General features: G+C 37.9%; 1 protein-coding gene across 1 annotated transcript in view; it reads right to left on the bottom strand.

The window, feature by feature from the left end:
- The window catches only part of HECTD4 (HECT domain E3 ubiquitin protein ligase 4), a 666,929-nt gene that overhangs the window by 79,314 nt on the left and 564,514 nt on the right, over positions 1–23,101 (bottom strand). The window contains exons 59-61 of the mRNA XM_053699752.1: positions 14,417–14,640; positions 13,466–13,617; positions 4,195–4,298 (exon numbers count right to left, since the gene is read on the bottom strand). Of these exons, the coding sequence (XP_053555727.1) occupies positions 4,195–4,298; positions 13,466–13,617; positions 14,417–14,640 (480 nt within the window). The remainder of the gene's footprint in view (positions 1–4,194; positions 4,299–13,465; positions 13,618–14,416; positions 14,641–23,101) is intronic.

Here is a 23,101-nt window from a genome sequence, read left to right as displayed (position 1 = left end):
CTAAAAAAAGGTGACCCTTCTTGTGTGAGGGATCAAGAGTTTTAGAAAAGAAGATCCTCTAACTATGTCCTGAAGAGTAAGTGAATCATATGAGATTCCGCATCCTCAGAAAATAATATGAATGAAAACAGAAAAATGAAAATATGCATTTATTGTATCTAATGAAAACAAATAATGCTATCAAAGACCATAAAAAGGCAAAATAGTTTGAATAAAACTCCAAAACCCGGTTCCTCAAAAGAAACTGGAATAAATACCCCAGAAGATTCCAGGTCTGAGCAGCGCTTGAACCCCATGGGTGCCCAGCCATGCTTCAACAGTACCCAAAATATATAGGACAGAAACACAGTTAAAGAAAGTGTTAGCCTTGCTGGAATAAAATCAAAGAAATTTGGACAAAAATAAATTTCAAAGAAGCCTTAACCTGCCCCTTACCAGCCAAGCTGGAATACGGCACATGCATCGCAAAATTAGGGAGCTGATTTCGAACTCCAATTATAGACATGTTACTTGGGAAAGAACCCAGGAATTAGTTCCTTAATAAGAACAACCAAACTAGTATAAGCTTAAAGTTTTAGTCTTAGAACTCAACCTTGAAGCCCAGAGTAACAGTTAAGAATTGAATCCAATTATAAAACAAATAATTGATTATCTTAGAACAAAGGAAATATGGATTTTTTTTTTTTTTTTTTAAATCACAAAATTCTTCTAGCTAAAAAAGCTAAAGACATAGATTAACCTTCATTTGCGAAAATATTCAATAAAATGAAGACACAAATGAAATTTTTAGCATGATAGTCCGGTTTAAAGGCCCAGCCAATACAGTGGACTTGCATAATCAATAAATGCAAAACAACAAGACAAATGCAACAACACCTAGTCTAGTAAATGTTGTCCCTTTAACAATGCTAAAATAAATCATAATCTGATACTTGATCTTAAAGTAAACAGAGAAAATGAAGCAATTGCAATATCCAAATAAATCACAGGACCAAGAAAAGTACCTGAAACTAAATAATTTTCCATAAATAAGATACAACTATCTAAAGGAAAATAAATACTATTTTGCTATAGAAACAATAGCATAATTAGTAGAATTAGAGATAGCCCCAATAAATTGGAGAACCCTCCAAATTGAATTTAACTGCTGGCAAAGAATATAGTTTAAAACCTTTGAAGAAGGAATAAAAGAAAATTCTCAGCCTATTCCATTCCCTAGTATAGGGAATTGGAAAGAAAACCTCTAAAGAAATAAATAGGCAGAAATAATGTCAGCTAGTCTTAAAGAACTAGTTACCTTAATATCCAAAATAATCAACACCTTTTCAACAAAGAACAAATGTACTTTAATAATTGAAAAATAATAAAAAAGTAGATTTGTTAGTGTCAATATCTGATGAAGAAAATTTCTGAAAAAAAAACATCATCAGAGAAGGATAAATCAGTATGTTGTTGGTCATTTGAAACTTCAATAATTAAAAAAGAAGTGAAAAAGACCTAAAAATTTTATTAGAAGGCACGAAGTCAGACAAAGCCTTTAACATAGAATCAGAAAAATATTTCTTATAAGTCTTCTAAATATTTCTTGTAAGAAAAGAAAATATATAAAGCATAAATACTAATGGATTCCGCATGTAAAAGTATAACATAATATCTTATTACAAACCATAGCTAAAGATAAACATTTATAACATTTAAAATAAATGAACTTAGCTTTGGTAGAACTGAAACTCAGTTAAAGGGACACTGTACCCAAATTTTTTCTTCTGTAATTCAGAAAGAGCATGCAATTTTAAGCAACTTTCTAATTTACTCCTATTATCAATTTTTCTTCGTTCTCTTGCTATCATTATTTGAAAAAGAAGGCATCTAAGCTTTTTTTTTGGTTTTAGTACTCTGGACAGCACTTTTTTATTGGTGGATGGATTTATCCACCAATCAGCAAGGACAACCCAGGTTGTTCACCAAAAATGGGCCGGCATCTAAACTTACATTCTTGCATTTCAAATAAATATATCAAGAGAATGAAGAAAATTTGATAATAGGAGTAAATTAGAAAGTTGCTTAAAATTTCATGCTCAATCTGAATCACGAAAGAAATTTTTTGGGTACAGTGTCCCTTTAAGCGTTTTTCCAAAAGGGGCTTCTGATTCAGAGTCCATTTGAGACATCTTGCAATATGTAATAGAAAAAACAACATATAAAGCAAAATTGATCAAATTCCTTAAATGACAGTTTCAGGAATGGGAAAAAAATGCCAATGAACAAGCTTCTAGCAACCAGAAGCAATAAATAATGAGACTTAAATATTGTGGAGACAACAATGACGCTCGAATTTTTTAGCGCCAAAAAAAGCCGCCCACATTATTTGGCGCCTAAATGCTTTTGGCGTCAAAAATGGCGCCACATCCGGTAACGCCGACATTTTTTTGGCGCAAAAACGTCAAAAAAATGACGCAACTTCCGGCGACACGTATGACGCCGGAAATGACAAGAAAATTTTTGTGCCAAGAATGACGCAATAAAATGAAGCATTTTCAGCCCCCGCGAGCCTAACAGCCCACAGGAAAAAAAGTCAAATTTTATTGAATTATTCATATGCATTATCCCAAATATGAAACTGACTGTCTGAAAATAAGGAACGTTGAACATCCTGAATCAAGGCAAATAAATGTTTAAACACATATATTTAGAACTTTTATATAAAAGTGCCCAACCATAGCTTAGAGTGTCACAGAAAATAAGACTTACTTACCCCAGGACACTCATCTACATGTAGTAGAAAGCCAAACCAGTACTGAAATGAGAATCAGTAGAGGTAATGGTATATATAAGAGTATATCGTCGATCTGAAAAGGGAGGTAAGAGATGAATCTCTACGACCGATAACAGAGAACCTATGAAATAGACCCCGTAGAAGGAGATCATTGAATTCAAATAGGCAATACTCCCTTCACATCCCTCTGACATTCACTGCACGCTGAGAGGAAAACCGGGCTCCAACCTGCTGCGGAGCGCATATCAACGTAGAATCTAGCACAAACTTACTTCACCACCTCCACAGGAGGCAAAGTTTGTAAAACTGATTTGTGGGTGTCGTGAGGGGTGTATTTATAGGCATTTTGAGGTTTGGGAAACTTTGCCCCTGCTGGTAGGAATGTATATCCCATACGTCACTAGCTCATGGACTCTTGCTAATTACATGAAAGAAACCCAGATCAAATAGCACACATGCAATTTTAAACTTTTCAATTTACTTCATTATTTGTTAAAAGCATATCTATATATTCTCTGGAGTACTAGTGGGAGCTAGCTGATCACTGTAGGCAGCACATATATGACTCTGGTCACTGGCTCATCTTATGTATTCAGCTAACTCCTAGTAGTGCTCTGCTGCTCCTTTAATAAAGGATTTCAAGAGAATGAAGCAAATTTGAACATTAAAGGGACAGTCAAGTCCAAAAAAACTTTAATGATTCGAATAGGGCATGTGCTTTTAAACAACTTTCCAATTTACTTTAATCACCAATTTGGCTTTGTTCTATTGGTATTCTTAGTTGAAAGCTAAACCTAGGAGGTTCATATGCTAATTTCTTAGACCTTAAATGCATTTGACAGTTTTTCACCACTAGAGGGCGTTCGTTCATGTGTTTCATATAGATAACATTGAGCTCATGCAAGTGAATTTACTGAGGAGTGAGCACTGATTGGCTAAAATGCAAGCCTGTCAAAAGAAATGAAATAAGGGGGCAGTCTGCAGAACGTGTATTATTAAAACTAAGGAATGGGTAATTAAGGGATTATCTATCTTTTAAAACAACAAAAAGTCTGGTGTTGACTGACCTTTAAAATAAATTGAAAAGTTGTTTTAAAATGTAAGCTCTATCTGAATCATGAAAGAAAAAAAAAATGGGTTTAATTTGCCTTTAAAAAGTAAAACATTCATAACACTGATTCATTGTGACATAAGAAATATGGTAATTTGAACAAATAGCACCACACAATTGGTCTACATTTTACTATGAAAATACTTGATTTACTATGAGAGGAAGTTATGGTTCACTTTTGCAGACTGCTTCTTAACAAATGATGGTGTCCCCTCAAGTAGGAGGACCGTGAACCACAGTACTAATACATCATAATAAAGATCTGATTAATTTGCAATAACCACACTGAACAAGGATGGGAACTTACTTTCTTGCTTCTTAGTAGGAGATTTGTCACGGTCCTTCTCATCTGGTCTGCTCTTATCAGGAGATTTTGGTTTCACTATGGGTTTCTTTTCACTTAAGGCAGTCCTGATGGTGATAGGAGCTCTTAGTGAAAATGTATACTGCACATCAACACTTGTCATTTATTTGATTAAAGTACCAGTAAACACAGTAGATTTGCATTAACAACAATGCATGATAAAAAGACAATACAATAGCACTTAGTCTGAACTTCAAATAGAGTACTAGATTTTTGTCTGACAAATTTTTAAGTTATGTCTATTTCCACTTCCCCGGTATCATGTGATAGCCATCAGCCAATCACAAATGCATATATGTATAGTCTATGAATTCTTGCACATGCTCAGTAGAAGCTGGTAACTCAAAAAGTGTGAATATAAAAAGACTGTGCACATTTTGCTAATGGAAGTAAATTGAAAAGTTGTTTAAATTTGCATCCTCTATCTGAATCATGAAAGTTTCATTTTGACTTCAGTGTCCCTTTAATTATACTTCATTTGGGGCGGAGCTTGGAGCTCAACAAAGATGGTCGCGGATTAGAGGAGCTCCGCTAACCACTACTAAAACAAATGACCACAGCGGGCAAGCAACTGGCCATAAGCAAGTGAGGAAGCTTATGAAGGCACTCTGACTGATCGGAGAAGGAAGGCAGCGACTCTGAAAGTGAGACATAGCGGCAATCTGCAAATAGATAGAGGATCATGCAGAGACATCCGCCATCTTGACCACGAGGTCCATCAACTAACGGAGCCGACGGACCCTGAAAGACAGCCAGAGACTCGCAGAGGAGTTCAACAACTCAGCGGTGTTTAGCAACGGACCCTCACCTGACAGACAAGTAAGCAGCACCGAGAAAAACGGCCAATGTAAGAGACGGGAAGCCGCAAAGGGAACTTGTAATACAGGCTGGAAGGCTGACGCAGGTAACAAGCTGATCGAACACGGTCAGAGACATGTAAGGTTAGAGGGGATAAGCCATCCGGACATAATATAAAACACTTTGCTGTAAACGGAGGTTTGGGGTACCATGATAATGCGGCTAATATACTGCATAACGTATTAAACATAAAATCAGGGCCCAAGATACAGAAAAGGAAGTAAGATGTCTGCTAAATGAATAAGCTACAAATGCTCTGATGTAACCCTGATAAAGCTATCAAAAATAGGGGATACTACTCTGACTTATTGAGTTGCTGAGGCTAAGCATATAGGGAAATAAAGATCATCCAACTCAAAGCACCATACTAACATTAGAAAGTGGCGATGCTGATAATTCAGGGCTATGAGGAAAATAACAGCAAGGTAAAAATGAAAATATAATAGCCAACAATAGCCATAAAACGATGTGAGTGTATGGGATTCTCTGTCTGCAATAACTATTAATAAGAACACTTGAATTCTGGTAGAAAAAGTCTAATTATTACAATACCAAGATAAAGAAACATATCACGCATATATCCTCAATGAAAAGGGACTATACAAGATTAAATGGTTATGTACAAATCGCTATTTTTTATAATATAACCTCTATCTGCTTGGCTCTGATCTCTCATTGTTACTATGACAGCCAGAAAACAAACTAAATCCTCTCAGGGAACTAAAACACCAGCAGCTGCCTTGTTCTTTAAACCTATTAAAGATAAAATGTTAGAATCAACAATTAATGCCACAGAGGAAGATATAGACTCTGAATCAGATTCACAGATGCAGGAAGATGACTCTATCCCTGTAACAAAAGCAGACCTGAGAACCCTTGTATCTAAAAAGGATATTAATAAAAACTTTGAGAAACTTTGGGATAAATTCGATGCATTCCAGAATACAGTAACTAACAGTTTAACTGAAATAAAACAAGATGTCACAGATCTGGGCTCTAGAGTAGTGGCCCTGGAGGAAGCTGAAACCTCAGTAGCAGAAGATCTTACTAATGTTACCCAACAGATATCTACACAACAGCAGGAGATCAATGAATTACAGGACAAATTAGAAGATCTGGAAAACAGAAGTCGCAGATGTAATCTGCGTTTAAAAGGAATCCCAGAATCTATCTCAACAGAGGAACTAAATATCTATCTATACCAGCTCTTTCAAGCTATTACAGGCGAAACAGAGGAAGGAAAATTCCAACTAGAAAGAGCACACAGAGCATTACGAGCCAAACCAAAGGGAGAGGCTCCAACAAGAGATGTGGTGGTTAAATTCTCTAGATTTCCAGAAAAAGAAGAAGTCCTGACAGCAGCAAGGAAGAACCCCACATTCAAATTTCAAGGATCGGTGATCCAATTCTACCAGGATCTATGTGTCAAGACACTGCAGCGAAGAAGCTGTCTAAGACCTCTTACGTCAAACATCAGATCAGATATAGATGGGGGTTCCCCTTTAACCTACACATCTCACACAATGGTAAAGCAATGAGCCTCAGAGAACCGTCAGAGATACCACTGATTTGCAATAAACTCAATTTGGAAACTCCTGAACTACCACAACCAGAGCAGACAGAAGACAGACCACAGCCATCCACTGGTTTGAAACAATCGCAAAGACAAAAATGGACAAGGGTTGCAAAGAAAAGGGCTATGACATGATGCTTTGATACAGAATACAGACGTGAGAATCCACAAATCCGAGAAGTAATAGATTGCAATCCAAATTGACTTTTAGGATACTTAAACTGGTAACTATTTGCCTGGTCAGATCGGGCTTGTCAAAAATAAGTTAAAGGGGACCCAAGATATAGATTATCTGAGTAAGGGACGAACATTCACTATGACCAAAGACTTTCTAATAGCAGTGGGAAAATAATCTATTAACATTATAATTTCTACAGGGAGAGGGGGAGGAGAGGATGAAGGAGGAGTTCTTGTTTCTATTTTTATGGTTTTTCTTTTACATGTAGTTAGAAACTGTGAAAGAAACTTGTTTTATATTATTTGTACTGTCTTCAAAAAAGACGCAGGAAATGCTGAACTAAGATTAATATGTACCCTGTCAATGTATATGCTTGCTTTTGATTGTCTATATCATTTATCCAAGGTATATGAGAAGCTCAAGGGGGGGATAGAGAGAACGAAATGTGATATATCTATCAGCCCTAGGAGAGAAAGGAAAAGATCAATGAGGTGGCGGATCCAGAGGGGTGAGCCCCCGACACCAAACTGTAAGTAATGACGGGTGACATACATTTAATTTCACACAATGTGAGGGGCCTCAACACAGACCCTAAAAGAAGGACTGCACTGACTCAATACTTGCGACTTAGAGCTAACATAATATTTATGCAAGAGACCCACTTCACTAAAGACGTGATCCCAAAATACTGGACAAAGTGCTTTACACAATATTACCACTCAACTACGGACAAAAAAAAGAGAGGGGTGTCGATTCTAATACATAGATCCCTAGGGTTTGTGATGGAGGAAATGACTAGTGACCCAGAAGGAAGATACCTAATAGTGGAAGGGAGGCTCAGAGACAAACATATTACTCTATGCAATATATATGCACCCAACGAAACACAAATCTCATTCTTCTCCCACATTTCATATCTACTGACACATTGGTCACAAGATAGGATAATATTAGGAGGGGATTTCAATGTTGAAATGTATGCACACCAGCCACAGAATAACCTTAAACTGACTCAAAAACAGATGAGGCACAACTCCATGATTAAAAAAATTAAAGAAGTCTTTCTCTCACAGAACATTATGGACTCATGGGACACCCTATACGGGAAGACATTAGATTACACTTACTACTCACATGTACATAAGAAGTACTCAAAACTAGACAATATTTACTTAAGCCAAATATGGATCCCGGGCTTGGTATCATCCACTATACATGACCATTCCATTGTTCAGGTGACAATTAAGGATACATTTCACATTAGCTTAGCAAGATTATGGTATTATGACCCTAGCGTAATACAGAAACCAGGCATACTAGACTCCACCACACAAGCTTTAAATGAATATTGGACTCTGAATGTGGGTACCACAGCTAACTCAATCTATACATGGGCGGCACACAAACCCTACTTAAGGGGGTTACTTATTAAAGAAAAAGCGATCATATCCAAAACTAATAGAAATCAAATAGACTCATTACAGACTCAAATAGATGCCCTCACTAGACTACACCAACAACAGTTATCAGATACAACATTCCAAGAATTACAAGCTAAGAGACTAGAATTATCAACGATCTTAAATAGGATGTCTATTAGGGCAGCCCATAGGTTGAAAGCATTTTATTTTCTATACTCCAACAAACCGGATAAATTTTTAGCATACAAACTCAGGGAACAAACTAAATCTTTCTCCATACCGATTATACAAAGGGAAGATGGTACATACACCTCAAACCCACAATAGATAGCTGATGAATTTGCTACATATTATGCCCACCTATATGATGGGAAAAAAACAGACCAAAGTGATCAGAAAAGACAACTGGTACATACATTTTTAGATGACTCCAAACTCGCACAAATAGATAGTACAATTAATGATGCACTAAACGGGCAGGTGTCTGCTAGGGAGGTCCTGGCAGCGATTAAGGAACTTAAGCCAGGGAAGGCGGCTGGTCCGGATGGATTCCCCGGGGAATACTACAAGCTCTTTAAATCAAGTCTAACTCCCCATATAGTTAAACTCTGTAATGACATATTACAGGGAAAAGAAATCCCGAAGGAGATTTCACAAGCTAAAATAATCGTCATACCCAAACCAGGTCGAAACCCAAAAGTATGCCAAAGCTATAGACCGATATCCTTGATTAATCAAGATATAAAGATTTTTACTAAAATCCTGGCAAACAGACTTAAGACACATTTACCAGCCCTAATCCATCCGGACCAGGTGGGGTTCATTTTAGATAGAGAAGCCCCAGACAATATTAGACTCACAATATCCCTGATTGACTATTTAAACAAAACACGGACGCCTTCTCTGCTTCTATCGTTGGATGCGGAGAAGGCGTTCGATAGAATAGATTGGGACTTCATGCTAGAGGTCATGGCCAAGATGGGATTTGAGGGACCCTTTGTTGAAGCTATAAAAAGTATATACTCATTTCCCACAGCACACATAAGAGCAGCAGGCTACCAGTCTAAAAGGATAGACATTAGAAACGGCACTAGACAGGGTTGCCCCCTGTCGCCACTCCTGTTTGCAATCTGCATAGAACCTTTGGCTGCAAGGATTCGCCTGGCTCCAGGAATACATGGGGTTTCAATAGGGGGGGAGGAATTCAAAATCTCTGTTTGCAGACGACGTTCTCCTCACACTAACAAAGCCACTAATATCCCTACCACATCTATACCAAATAATACAAGAATACTCAACCATCCCTGGGTACAAGATTAACCAAGACAAGTGCGAAGCATTACCCATAGCCCTCCCAGCTCACACAAAAAAACTAATTGAAACCAATTTTTCACTTGTATGGGCCAAAGAGGCAATTAAATACATAGGAGTTCGGATCTCTAATGACTATACACAACTATATAAACTGAACTATGTCCCTTTATACAAGGGTATTAGAAAATAGATTAAAAATTGGAGGGGAGGTGGCTTTTCATGGTATGGCCGACTGACAGCGATTAAAATGAATATTCTCCCAAGATTACTATATCTTTTCAGGGCTCTGCCAATTAAAATCCCCTTACCAGAACTTACTAAACTTTAGACAGATTTGGTCGGCTTTCTCAGAGGGAACAAGAAAGCTAGAATACCCTCACAGATATTAATGCAACACAGACAACTTGGGGGAGTTGGAGTTCCAAATTTGACTAATTACTATTATTCAGCAAGATTGGCGCAAACTACACTGCTGGGGCAAAAAAATAACACACTAATATGGGTTAGGGTTGAGGCTCTGATGGTGGGTCACAAACATTCAGACGATATATTATGGGACAGAGAGAAACATAAACAGAAAATGTCAAACACCCCAAAAACTATAGAAGAAATGATGTCATTGTGGTATTCACTAAACACTAATCTGGGACTGCTCCCATCAGATTCACTAATACGACCATTAAGAACACTAATATGCCAAGACTTCCATGGACAAATAGGGAAATGGGCAAATAAAGGGCTCTATAGAGTGGCGGACTTTCTTCACAAGGGTAAAATAGCTACATACCAACAGATACAAGAAAAAATATTACCAGATAAATTACAATGGTTTTTGTACTTGCAAATGGCGTCGGCGGTCACTAAGGTATTGCCTCAAACAGGGAGGAAAAGCCTGACTACAATTGAAAAACTTTGCAGCACTGAATCCAGACATAAAAAACTCATTTCTACTATTTATCTCACACTGCAAACAGCCAAGTCTATATCAAAGTCTCCTTTGATGATCAAATGGGAACGGGATACTAACACTGTATGCTCAAGGGAAGAATGGGAAGAGACATTACATAACTCAGGAAGGGGTATGATTAGTGCTGACTTTAGGGAAAATTGCATAAAAACAGTTTTCAGGTGGTATTTAACCCCAGTTATCACTTCACACTACACTCAACACAGAAGTAAGGATTGTTATAGGGGGTGCAAGGAAATAGGCACATATATTCATATGTGGTGGGATTGCCCACAGATACAGCAAATATGGACTAATTTATCTAGACTACTGAGTGAGGTGCTCTCTGAAGATATTACTTTAATAATGACTCAAGCTCTACTGAATGAACAAGTGAAACCATTCAACTCAGCAACAAACACATTCATACGCACTCTTTGCACAGCCACCAGGATAAGCGTAGCTCGTTATTGGAAAACGGGGATACCCTCGTGGGGGGAGGTAATGGAGAAAATTAAGATTACATATAGATTATCTGAGTCGGCGTCATTTATTCAAGCTAACCACGAACAGCATTTTAAGATATGGAACTATTGGATACTAAGTGGCCATTAAATATTATATAGAAAAAAGAATACATTTACACAAGCAGTTAAGAACTAAGATATGCATAGGGAGATGAGGGACAAGGGGCGACATCAAAAGACATTTTTAAATCTGAATTGAACGGGGCTCTCTCCCTGGATCAGCGACAGGATCAAAATGAAGACAGGCAAGTTTTTGTTTGGGATTAAGTTTAAGGGGGGAGGGGGGATGGGAGAGTTTTATTGGTTGTTGTATAAGTTTTATAAAAATGCAGCTACATTAAATAGAGGAAAAAAATGCTCAGGGAAGTTTGAACCATTTCAACAGCTTTAAAGACACATCCTCTATTCTCAGTCAGTCTCGAAGACGAGGTGTAACACACACTGAAGGGGATTACTTCCTGATCCACATTAGCCAAAGTTCACGGTGTAATGGTAGAGACTGCTGGCCCTCTGGACTGGGTCTCTTAAATCACAACTGAACTCTGAACTAAAAGGACTCTTACTGTAAGAGAGAGAAAGGGGAAGGTCTTAATGGAAATTGTAAAAGATGTGTTGTACTATGTATATGTCGTTCAATAAAGACCATTTCAAATAATTATACTTCATTTCAGAAGACGTGAAAACCAAATTTTTTCTTTTATGATTCAGATAGCGCATGTCATTTTAAACAATTATCTTTTGTTGAAAAGCAGGGACATAACATCAGGTGGGTGCATGTGTCTGGAGCACTATATGGCAACAGTTTTACAAGAATGTTATCCATTTGCAAGAGCACTAGATGGCAGCGCTATTTCCTGACATGTAGTGCTCCAGACACCTACCTAGGTATCTTTTAGACAATGAATATCATGGGAACAAAGCACATTTGATAATAGAAGTAAAATTATTTTTTTTAAAATGTTATGCTCTGTCTAAATCACAAAAGAAAATGTTTGTGTTTCGCTTTAATAAAAAAAAAATTGCTCTAGAGAACCCAAATGGTCAAAGTCATAAAACTATCTACTAGAGTTCAGACTTGATTTACTCATTTCTCCAACAATCTGTTCTCTCAATCACTTGGTTTAAGTTCCATGTCATATAATTTAAAAGTATTGGTAAAGTACTCCTGTAGACTTTAATCAAGGGGTACATTTATTTTTTACGGCTGCAGGTTTGGATAAGTGAGTCTGCGAGTGAGTCGGAGCAGGGGGCACAAGAGTATTCTTGTGCACTAATAAATTCTGCTGAGTGATCAAACACCGCAAGTGGCGATTGCAGGTGGATAGGTTCACTACTTGCGAGTAGACTTGTGCATTCAGCATTTTTGTTTGGATCTTTTCAGAGCCGACTTCCTTCGTGTGAAAGTGAAGCACACTAAAATCCATGCAAATCCAAATTTTAAAATGCTTCCCTTTAAGAAGAAGAAAATTGGCTCAGAAAAGATCTGAATATCACGAAAGTCTACCTACTTCCGCATTGAGTGAAAATGCTGACGGCACAAGTCTACTTGCGAACCTGTCCACCTGCAGGAATGGTAAATTTACCCTTTTAAATCTAGGATAGTATCTTCTAACCTCACAGGGTAATGTATAGCTTAGCCCAGATGGTGTATTACAGCTTCCTTATTTGTGTCATACCCTTCTTACTATTTAGCTAGTAAATGGAAAACAAAGAAACTAATTAAAAATGTATTATAGTTATAAGAAATTAAACCAGAACATAACATGCATCTTATAAATACTTGTTTTAAAGGTGCAAATTAAATCTGGAAAGTGCTTCCTTTCCATAATCCCTCTGCTAGTGCAGGGAATTCTGGTGGCATCCAACAGCAAGTGTTATATACTTGTGTCTGCCTCGATGCACGGATGGTGTCTGCTTATGACCTGTGTGTGTGGCTTACCGGAAAAGTTAAATGTTAAAAAGCTTACAATTAAAATGTATTTACCAATTACTTTACTTGGTTAAAATCAATGCGATTCTACACACACATACATACATATATATACATAAACACACATATATATATATATATATATATCTATATACTGTATGTATATATATATATATATATATATATATACACACACACATATATATATATATATACTGTGTATATATATATATATACACACACACATATATATATATATATATATATATATATATATATATATATATACATACACACACACACATATATATATATATATATATATACATACACACACACACACACATATATATATATATATATATATATATATAAACACACACATACAAACAAATGTTTGATCTGCAGGATTTAGTTCCCCTATTAAACCTACAAAAAAATTCTTCTATTTAGAATGAGACACCTACCTGACACTGTTTAGCATAGCTTTGTCCTTTGTTGGGGGTTTACCAACTGGCCTTTTGGTGCTCACAACTTTCACTGGATGCTGTTCTTTTCCAGATTTGCCATATTTGCTTTTGTCAAACTTTGGCTTTGGAATGCCATATTTTCGCAAGATCTTCAATACATAAATACAAGAGTTATAGACTGCACTTTTAGATCCTTATGAAATGTATTTAAGAACAAACATTTTACACAGTCTATTTAATCTCAGCTTGGTCAGTAAACTCAAATATACCTTTGAATTATCTAACAGTCCTCTTTATATTTCCCATTTAAGGTGCAAACACAATAATATGGCAATACCATGATTGGTTGTATAAAAACCCATAAGAATTACAGTGAGATAAAGTGATAACAAGAACAGTTTAATAAAACTTTACTTAAAATACAATGAGAAAGCAATGAGACTTATAAAGTACAACTAAGACAATTATTGTTGTTAAACCATGTGTTTATCATTATAGCTGTAGACTAAAATCACTGAACCAAAAAGTGAAAGCTCAGAATAGTGTGTGTGTGTGTGAATATATATATATATATATATATATATATATATATATATATATATATATATATATATGAGAGAATTCAGTGATCGCATTCTCTGGATTTACAACACAGCAACCTTTATTTTGTTGTGACGTTTCGGGGTATTCACCCCTTCCTCAGACTATATTTGAGTTAGTTTGTGTACGGAAAGTTAAGATAATGTGCTTGTAAAAATACAGTTTGTAATCTTAGTTAATACCTTGTATGCAGTATATTCTACTCATTTAGGCGTATACAGGATAGAACTCAGTTCCTTTTTCATTAAATTAGAATACCTAAAGCTTAAACAGTAGGCATTATGCCCTGTGCAATTTACAATCTGTACATTTGATATGTAAGGGAATGTAAGGGATAGGGAATGTTACCTGAGTCAGCTGATCTTCCAGAACTTTTTTAGGGGGTCGCACATTTGTGAAAAACACCTGTAGTAAGTTTCCTGGGGTCTGTGCATTGATCTGCTCCTTACTTAGGTAAATATCAGACACTTTAATGAACTTTGCTGGTGTCAGACTTAGCATTTGTTCAGCATGAATGCAGCTCTTAAATATTTCAGTGAAAACATCTCGAGCTTCTGGCACTAACTTATCACCTGGGCCAGAAAAAAAGACAATAAATATCATGTTATATAACTGATAATAAGTGCCTGATAAATGGTTTTCTTTCAGAATGATGGTCCACAGTCCTCCATAACATATGGGATATATTTCCCACCACTAGGAGGAGGTCAAGAACTCATATCAGAGTTTAAAATCCCTCCCCCCTTCCCATCTCTCTCTAAGTTTAACGTGTAGTCAAGCAGAAAATAGGAAACATGATGAGGACATTTGCACTAGATTGGCTTACCACGTTCTGCTGGGCCAGGCTGCAGCAAACAATACTACTGAAGTTGACTTCTGTTTAAGCCAAGAATGACTCTCGGAAGAAGAAGAAGAAACAGAAATTCCCATGGACATAAAGTATATATCATGTGAGTCTTTGGATCTCTTGATCTCGCACAATACCTTGGAAGTTTGTGATTTAAGAGAGAAGCCATAAGACCTATGTCCGTGAAACCCCATTTAAGCACTAAGCGATCTAAAATTACCTGATGGAGAGATCACTCTCGTGGATGGACCGATTGACGGCTGAGGCAATCCGCCTCCCTGAATTGCAGACAGGGAGCAATGAATCCTCACTGCACCAAAACAGAATCTGAGACACTTCCTGCATAGCCAGTGGACTGTGGGTGCCCCTTAATGATTTATGTAGGCTACCGTCGCAAACTGGTCAGTCTGGTAATATATAAGGTTTGCTCCTTCAAAAAGAGGCCAGGACTGAATAGCCAGAAGAATCGCTCCATAAAGTTGATTGGTATCCTCGCTTCTAGAGGAGAACAGATTCCTTGCGTTCTTCGAGAATCCCAGAACACCCCTATTGGCGTCTGTCAACCCAATAGCCCATGACTGACAAATGAAGGATGCCCCAAAGGTCAAAGAAAGACTTTGTATCCACCAAGATTGTCTGATGGAGAAATTCAACGTTATTTGTTGTTCCAAGTGTAGATAATTCTTTGACTACTGAGGTAGAATAGACAATTGAAGGGGTCTCAAGTGACGAAGGGCAAAAAGAACTGCGTCTGATGCAGCAACCATAAGACCCACCGCCTCCATGCACTGAGCTACTGATGGAAATGGAGCCCATTGCCGGGAGAGAAATGCCCTCAAATGTTTTATTTTGCAAGGTTCTGTTAGAAACAGATGCCTAAGGGCTGAGTCTATTATGATTCCTATATGTGCTACCCTTATAAAACAGGATATCATTATTATCGGTTATTTGTAGAGCCAACAGATTCCGCAGCGCTATAAACATAGGCGGTATAAAAGGTAACATTTACAGGGATACATGGGTAGAGGGCCCTGGCGAGAGTCGCACTGTTGCAGTCAGCTCTAATGAAGGTGATCTGCAAACAGTTGGGCTCTTAGGCTTACATGCTATGGGGGTTAACGGCGGATAGTAATGGAGGAGAGAAACTGGTATTAGGAAAGGTTAGTGTAGGTAGTATGCATGCCGGAACAGAAGAGTCTTTAGGTAGTGCTTGAAGCTTTCCAAACTAGGGGAAAGTCTTGTGGAGCGAGGCAGAGAGTTCCACATGACGGGAGCCAGTCTGGAGAAGTCGTGTAAACAGGAATATGAGGAGGTAACAAGAGAGGAGGAGAGTAGGTGGTCCTGAGCAGAGCGAAGGGGACGGGAGGGAGAGTATCTGGAGACAAGGTCTGAGATATAAGGGGGAGCAGTGCAGTTTAGGGCCTTGTATGTCAGCATTATAATTTAGTGTTTAATCCTGGAGGCAGGAGGAAGCCAATGAAGGGATTGGCAGAGAAGTGCAGCAGATGAAGAGCGACGAGTAAGTAAGATGAGCCTGGCAGAGGCATTCCTTATGGATTGTAAAGGAGCTAGGTGGCAGAGGACCAGAGAGGACGGAGTTGCAGTAGTCGAGATGGAAAAGGATGAGAGAGTGGATTCAAATCTTAGTTGTGTCTTGAGTAAGGAAATGTCTAATTTTAGAGATGTTTTTAAGGTGAAAGCGTCAGGATTTAGCCAAGGACTGAATCTGAGGAGTGTAAGAAAGATCAAATGTGACCCCAAGACATCGGGCATGCGGGGTAGGGGTAATGATGGAGTTGTCGACAGTTATAGAAGAGATGGGGGGTGGGGATTTTAGAAGGAGGGAGGGAAAAACATAATTTATGTAAGAACTTACCTGATAAAATCATTTCTTTCATATTGGCAAGAGTCCATGAGCTAGTGACGTATGGGATGTACAATCCTACCAGTAGGGGCAAAGTTTCCCAAACCTCAAAATGCCTATAAATACACCCCTCACCACACCCACAATTCAGTTTAACAAATATTCAAGTAGTGGGGTGATAAAGAAAGGAGTAAAAAGCATCAACAAAGGAATTTGGAAATAATTGTGCTTTATACAAAAAAATCATAAGCACCATAAAAAGGGTGGGCCTCATGGACTCTTGCCAATATGAAAGAAATTAATTTATCAGGTAAGTTCTTACATAAATTATGTTTTCTTTCATGTAATTGGCAAGAGTCCATGAGCTAGTGACGTATGGGATAGCAATACCCAAGATGTGGAACTCCACGCAAGAGTCACTAGAGAGGGAGGGATAAAAACAGCCATTTTCTGCTGAAAAAAAATGAATCCACAACCCAAAAAATAAGTTTATTCTCATAAATGAAAGGAAAAAACTTAAATCAAAAGCAGAAGAATCAAACTGAAACAGCTGTCTGAAGAACTTTTCTACCAAAAAATGCTTCTGAAGAAGCAAATACATCAAAACGGTAGAATTTAGTAACTGTATGCAAAGAAGACCAAGTTGCTGCTTTGCAAATCTGATCAAATGAAGCTGCATTCTTAAAAGCCCACGAAGTGGAGACTGATCTAGTAGAATGAGTTGTAATTCTCTGAGGCGGGGCTTGACCCGACTCCAAATAAGCTTGATGAATCAAAAACTTTAACAACGAAGCCAAGGAAACAGCAGAAGCCTTCTGACCTTTCCTAGAACCAGAAAATATAACAAATAGACTAGAAGTCTTCCTGAAATCTTTAGTAGCTTCAACATAATATTTCAAAGCTTTTACCACATCCAAAGAATGTAAGGATCTCTCCAAAGAGTTCTTAGGATTAGGACACAAGGAAGAGACAACAATTTCTCTATTAATGTTGTTAGAATTCACAACCTAGGTAAGAATTTAAATGAAGTCCGCAAAACCGCCTTATCCTGATGAAAAATCAGAAAAGGAGATTCACAAGAGAGAGCGGATAATTCAGAAACTATTCTAGTAGAAGAGATGGTCAAAAGAAACAACACTTTCCAAGGAAGTAGTTTAATGTCCAAAGAATGCATAGGCTCAAACGGAGGAGCCTGCAAAGCCTTCAAAACTAAATTAAGACTCCAGGGAGGAGAGATTGATTTAATGACAGGCCTGATACAAAGCAAAGCCTGCACAAAACAATGAATATCAGGAAGCTTAGCAATCTTTATGTGAAATAAAACAGAAAGAGCAGAGATTTGTCCTTTCAAGGAACCTGCAGACAAACCTTTATCCAAACCATCCTGAAGAAACTGTAAAATTCTAGGAATTCTAAAAGAATGCCAAGATAATTTATGAGAAGAACACCATGAAATGTAAGTCTTCCAAACTCGATAATAAATCTTTCTAGAAACAGATTTACGAGCCTGCAACATAGTATTAATCACTGAGTCAGAGAAACCTCTATGACTAAGCACTAAGCGTTCAATCTCCATACCTTTAAATTTAATGATTTGAGATCCTGATGGAAAAACGGACCTTGAGATAGGTCTGGCCTTAGTGGAAGTGGCCAAGGTTTGCAACTGGACATCCGGACAAGATCTGCATACCAAAACCTGTGAGGCCATGCTGGAGCTACCAGCAGCACAAACGATTGCTCCATTAAGATCTTGGAGATCACTCTTGGAAGAAGAACTAGAGGCGGGAAAATATAAGCAGATTGATAACACCAAGGAAGTGTCAATGCATCTACTGCTTCCGCCTGAGGATCCCTGGACCTGGACAGGTACCTGGGAAGTTTTCTGTTTAGCTGAGATGCCATCAGATCTATTTCTGGAAGCCCCCACATCTGAACAATCTGAATAAACACATCTGGGTGAAGAGACCACTCTCCCGGATGTAAAGTCTGACGACTGAGGTAATCCGCTTCCCAATTGTCTATACCTGGGATATGAACTGCAGAAATTAGACAGGAGCTAGATTCCGCCCAAACAAGTATCCAAGATACTTCTTTCATAGCTTGAGTACTGTGAGTCCCACCCTGATGATTGACATATGCCACAGTTGTGACATTGTCTGTCTGAAAACAAATGAACGGTTCTCTCTTCAACAGAGGCCAAAATTGAAGAGTCCTGAGAATCGCAGGGAGTTCTAAAATATTGATTGGTAATCTCGCCTCTTGAAATTTCCAAACTCCTTGTGCTGTCAGAGATCCCCAAACAGCTCCCCAACCTGAAAGACTTTCATCTGTTGTGATCACAGTCCAGATTGGACAGACGAAAGAGGCCCCTAAAATTATACAATGGTGATCTAACCACCAAGTCAGAGAAAGTCGAACATTGGGATTTAAGGATATTAATTGTGATATCCTTGTATAATCCCTGCACTATTGGTTCAGCATACAAAGCTGGAGAGGTCTCATATGAAAACGAGCAAAGGGGATCGCAACCGATGCTGCAGTCATGAGACCTAAAACTTCCATGCACATAGCTACTGAAGGGAATGACTGAGACTGAAGGTTCCGACAGGCTGCAACCAATTTCAAACGTCTCTTGTCTGTTAGAGACAAAGTCATGGACACTGAATCTATCTGGAAACCTAAAAAGTTTATCCTTGTCTGAGGAATCAAAGAACTTTTTGGTAAATTGATCCTCCAACCATGTCTTTGAAGAAACAACACTAGTTGATTCGTGTGAGATTCTGCAGAACGTAAAGACTGAGTGAGTACCAAGATATCGTCCAAATAAGTAAACACCGCAATACCCGGCTCTCTGATTACAGAGAGTATGGCACCTAGAACCTTTGAAAAGATTCTTGGAGCTGTCGCTAGGCCAAAAGGAAGAGCAACAAATTGGTAATGCTTGTCTAGAAAAGAGAATCTCAGGAACTGATAATGATCTGGATGAATCGGAATATGAAGACATGCATCCTGTAAGTCTATTGGGGACATATAATGCCCTTGCTGAACAAAAGGCAGAATAGTCCTTATAGTCACCATTTTGAAAGTTGGTACTCTTACTTATCGATTCAAAATCTTTAGATCCAAAACTGGTCTGAGTGAATTTTCTCTTTCTTTGGGACAATGAATAGATTTGAATAAAACCCCAGACCCTGTTCCTGAAACGGAACTGGCATGATTACCCCTGATAACTCCAGGTCTGAAACACACTTCAGAAAAGCCTGAGCCTTTACTGGGTTTACCGGAATGTGTGAGAGAAAAAATCTTCTCACAGGCGGTCTTACTCTGAATCCTATTCTGTACCCCTGAGAGACAATACTCTGAATCCAATGATTTTGGACCGAATTGATCCAAACATCTTTGAAAAATCTTAATCTGCTCCCTACCAGCTGAGCTGGAATGAGGGCCACACCTTCATGCGGACTTGGGGGTTGGTTTTGATCTCTTAAATGGCTTGGATTTATTCCAATTTGAAGAAGGTTTCCAATTGGAAGCAGATTCCTTGGGGGAAGGATTAGGTTTCTGTTCCTTATTTTGACGAAAGGAACGAAAACGGTTAAAAGCTTTAGATTTACCCTTAGGTGTTTTTATCCTGAGGCAAAAAAATCCCTTCCCCCCAGTAACAGTTGAAATTATTGAATCCAACTGAGAACCAAATAATTTATTACCTTGGAAAGAAAGAGATAGCAATCTGCATTTAGAACTCATATCAGCATTCCAAGATTTGAGCCAAAAAGCTCTTCTAGCTAAAATAGCTAAAGACATAGATTTAACATCAATTTTGATATAAAAAATGGCATCACGAATGAAATTATTACTTAACAATGCTAGACAAATCATGATCCGATACTTGTTGCGCTAAAGTATACAACCAAAAAGTTGAAGCAGCTGCAACATCAGCCAAAGAAATTGCAGGCCTAAGAAGATGACCTGAATATAAATAAGCTTTCCTTAGATAAGATTCAAGTTCCTATCTAAAGGATCTTTAAAAAAAGTACTATCTTCCGTAGGAATAGTAGTATGTTTAGCAAAAGTAGAAATAGCCCTTTGGAGATCTTTTCCCAAAACTCCAATCTAGCTTCTGGCAAAGGATACAATTTTTTAAACCTTGAAGAAGGAATAAAAGAAGTACCAGGCTTATTCCATTCCTTAGAAATCATATCAGAAATAGCATCAGGAACTGGAAAAACCTCTGGAATAACCACAGAAGGCTTATAAACCGAATTTAAACATTTACTAGTTTTAATATCAAGAGGACTAGTTTCCTCCATATCCAATGTAATCAACACTTCTTTTAACAAAGAACGAATATACTCCAATTTAAATCAATAAGAGGATTTATCAGTGTCAATATCTGAGGCAGGATCTTCTGAATCAGATAGATCCTCATCAGAGAAGGATAATTCAGTATGTTGCTGGTCATTTGAAATTTCATCAACCTTATGAGAAGTTTTAAAAGACCTTTTACGTTTATTAGAAGGCGGAATGGCAGACAAAGCCTTCAGAAAAGAATAAGAAATAAATTATTTTAAATTCACAGGTATATCTTGTGCATTAGATGTTGAGGGAACAGCAACAGGTAATGAACTACTACTGATGGATACATTATCTGCATGTAAAAGTTTATCAACTTTTACAAACCACAGCTGGAGGTATAATCTCCACAAGTTTACAACAAATGCACTTAGCTTTGGTAGAACTGTTATCAGGCAACAGGGATCCAGCAGTGATTTCTGAGACAGGATAAGATTGAGACATCTTGCAAATGTAAGAGAAAAAAACAACATATAAATCAAAATTATCAATTTCCTTATATGGCAGTTTCAGGATTGGGGAAAAAATGCAAACAGAATAGCCCTCTGACATAGAAAAAGGCAAGAGGCAAATAGGAATGGGTCTAAAATAATGAAAATATTTGGCGCCAAGTATGATGCACAACAAACAGAACAATATTTTTTGGTGCCAAAAACGCCCGGAAACAACACACTCGCGTTATAGATGACGCAACCTTGTGAAAGGACACGGCGTCAACTAAGACGCCGGAAATGACAAATTTGCGTCAACGAACGTAACTTTGCGCCAAAAAAAATCTCGCGCCAAGAATGACGCAATAAACTTTAGCATTTTGCGCCCTCGCGAGCCTAATTCTGCCCGCGATTTAGAAAAATGACAGACAATTGAAAAAAGACTACACCACAGGTAAGAAATACATTTCTAAAAAAATGCATTTCCCAGATATGAAACTGACAGTCTGCAAAAGGAAATATACTGAAACCTGAATCATGGCAAATATAAGTACAATACATATATTTAAAACTTTATATAAATACATAAAGTGCCAAACCATAGCTGAGAGTGTCTTAAGTAATGAAAACATACTTACCTGAAGACACCCATCCACATATAGCAGATAGCCAAACCAGTACTGAAACAGTTATCAGTATAGGTAAATGGAATATGAGAGTATATCGTCGATCTGAAAAGAGAGGTAGGAGATGAATCTCTACGACTGATAACAGAGAACCTATGAAATAGATCCCCGTGAGGAAAACCATTGCATTCAATAGGTGATACTCCCTTCACATCCCTCTGACATTCACTGTACTCTGAGAGGAAACGGGCTTCAAAATGCTGAGAAGCGCATATCAACGTAGAAATCTTAGCACAAACTTACTTCATCACCTCCATAGGAGGCAAAGTTTGTAAAAATGAATTGTAGGTGTGGTGAGGGGTGTATTTATATGCATTTTGAGGTTTGGGAAACTTTGCCCCTCCTGGTAGGATTGTATATCCCATACGTCACTAGCTCATGGACTCTTGCCAATTACATGAAAGAAATAAGGAGCTCTGTTTTGGAGAGATTTAGCTTAAGGTAGTGAGAGGACGTCCAGGAAGGGATGTGAGAAAGACAGTTAGTGACACGGGTTAGCAAGGAAGGAGATAGGTCTAGTGCAGAGAGGTATATTTGGGTGTCGTCGGCATACAAATTATATTGAAACCCGTGGGACTTTATTAAGGAACCTAATGATATGTAGATTGAGAAGAGAAGGGGACCGAGGACAGAGCCTTGCAGTACACCAACAGAAAGTGGTGACGGGGCAGAGCTTTTGGGTACATTGTTTTCCACCCATGGTCTTGAAGAAAGAAAGAAGCTTGTGAGTATGAGCAATAGCTGGTAATGGGCTTGCAGTATGCTATCCAGATACGGTGCAAATGACATGCCCTTAATTCTGATCCTCACCAAGGTTGTACCCAAAACTTTTGTGAAGATGTGTGGCGCTGT

This window comes from Bombina bombina, chromosome 2, assembly GCF_027579735.1.
Source record: "Bombina bombina isolate aBomBom1 chromosome 2, aBomBom1.pri, whole genome shotgun sequence".
Taxonomy (NCBI): Eukaryota; Metazoa; Chordata; class Amphibia; order Anura; family Bombinatoridae; genus Bombina; species Bombina bombina.
The sequence above is the reverse complement of the archived record's forward strand: the minus strand, read 5'-3'. Positions and strand labels throughout refer to the sequence as shown.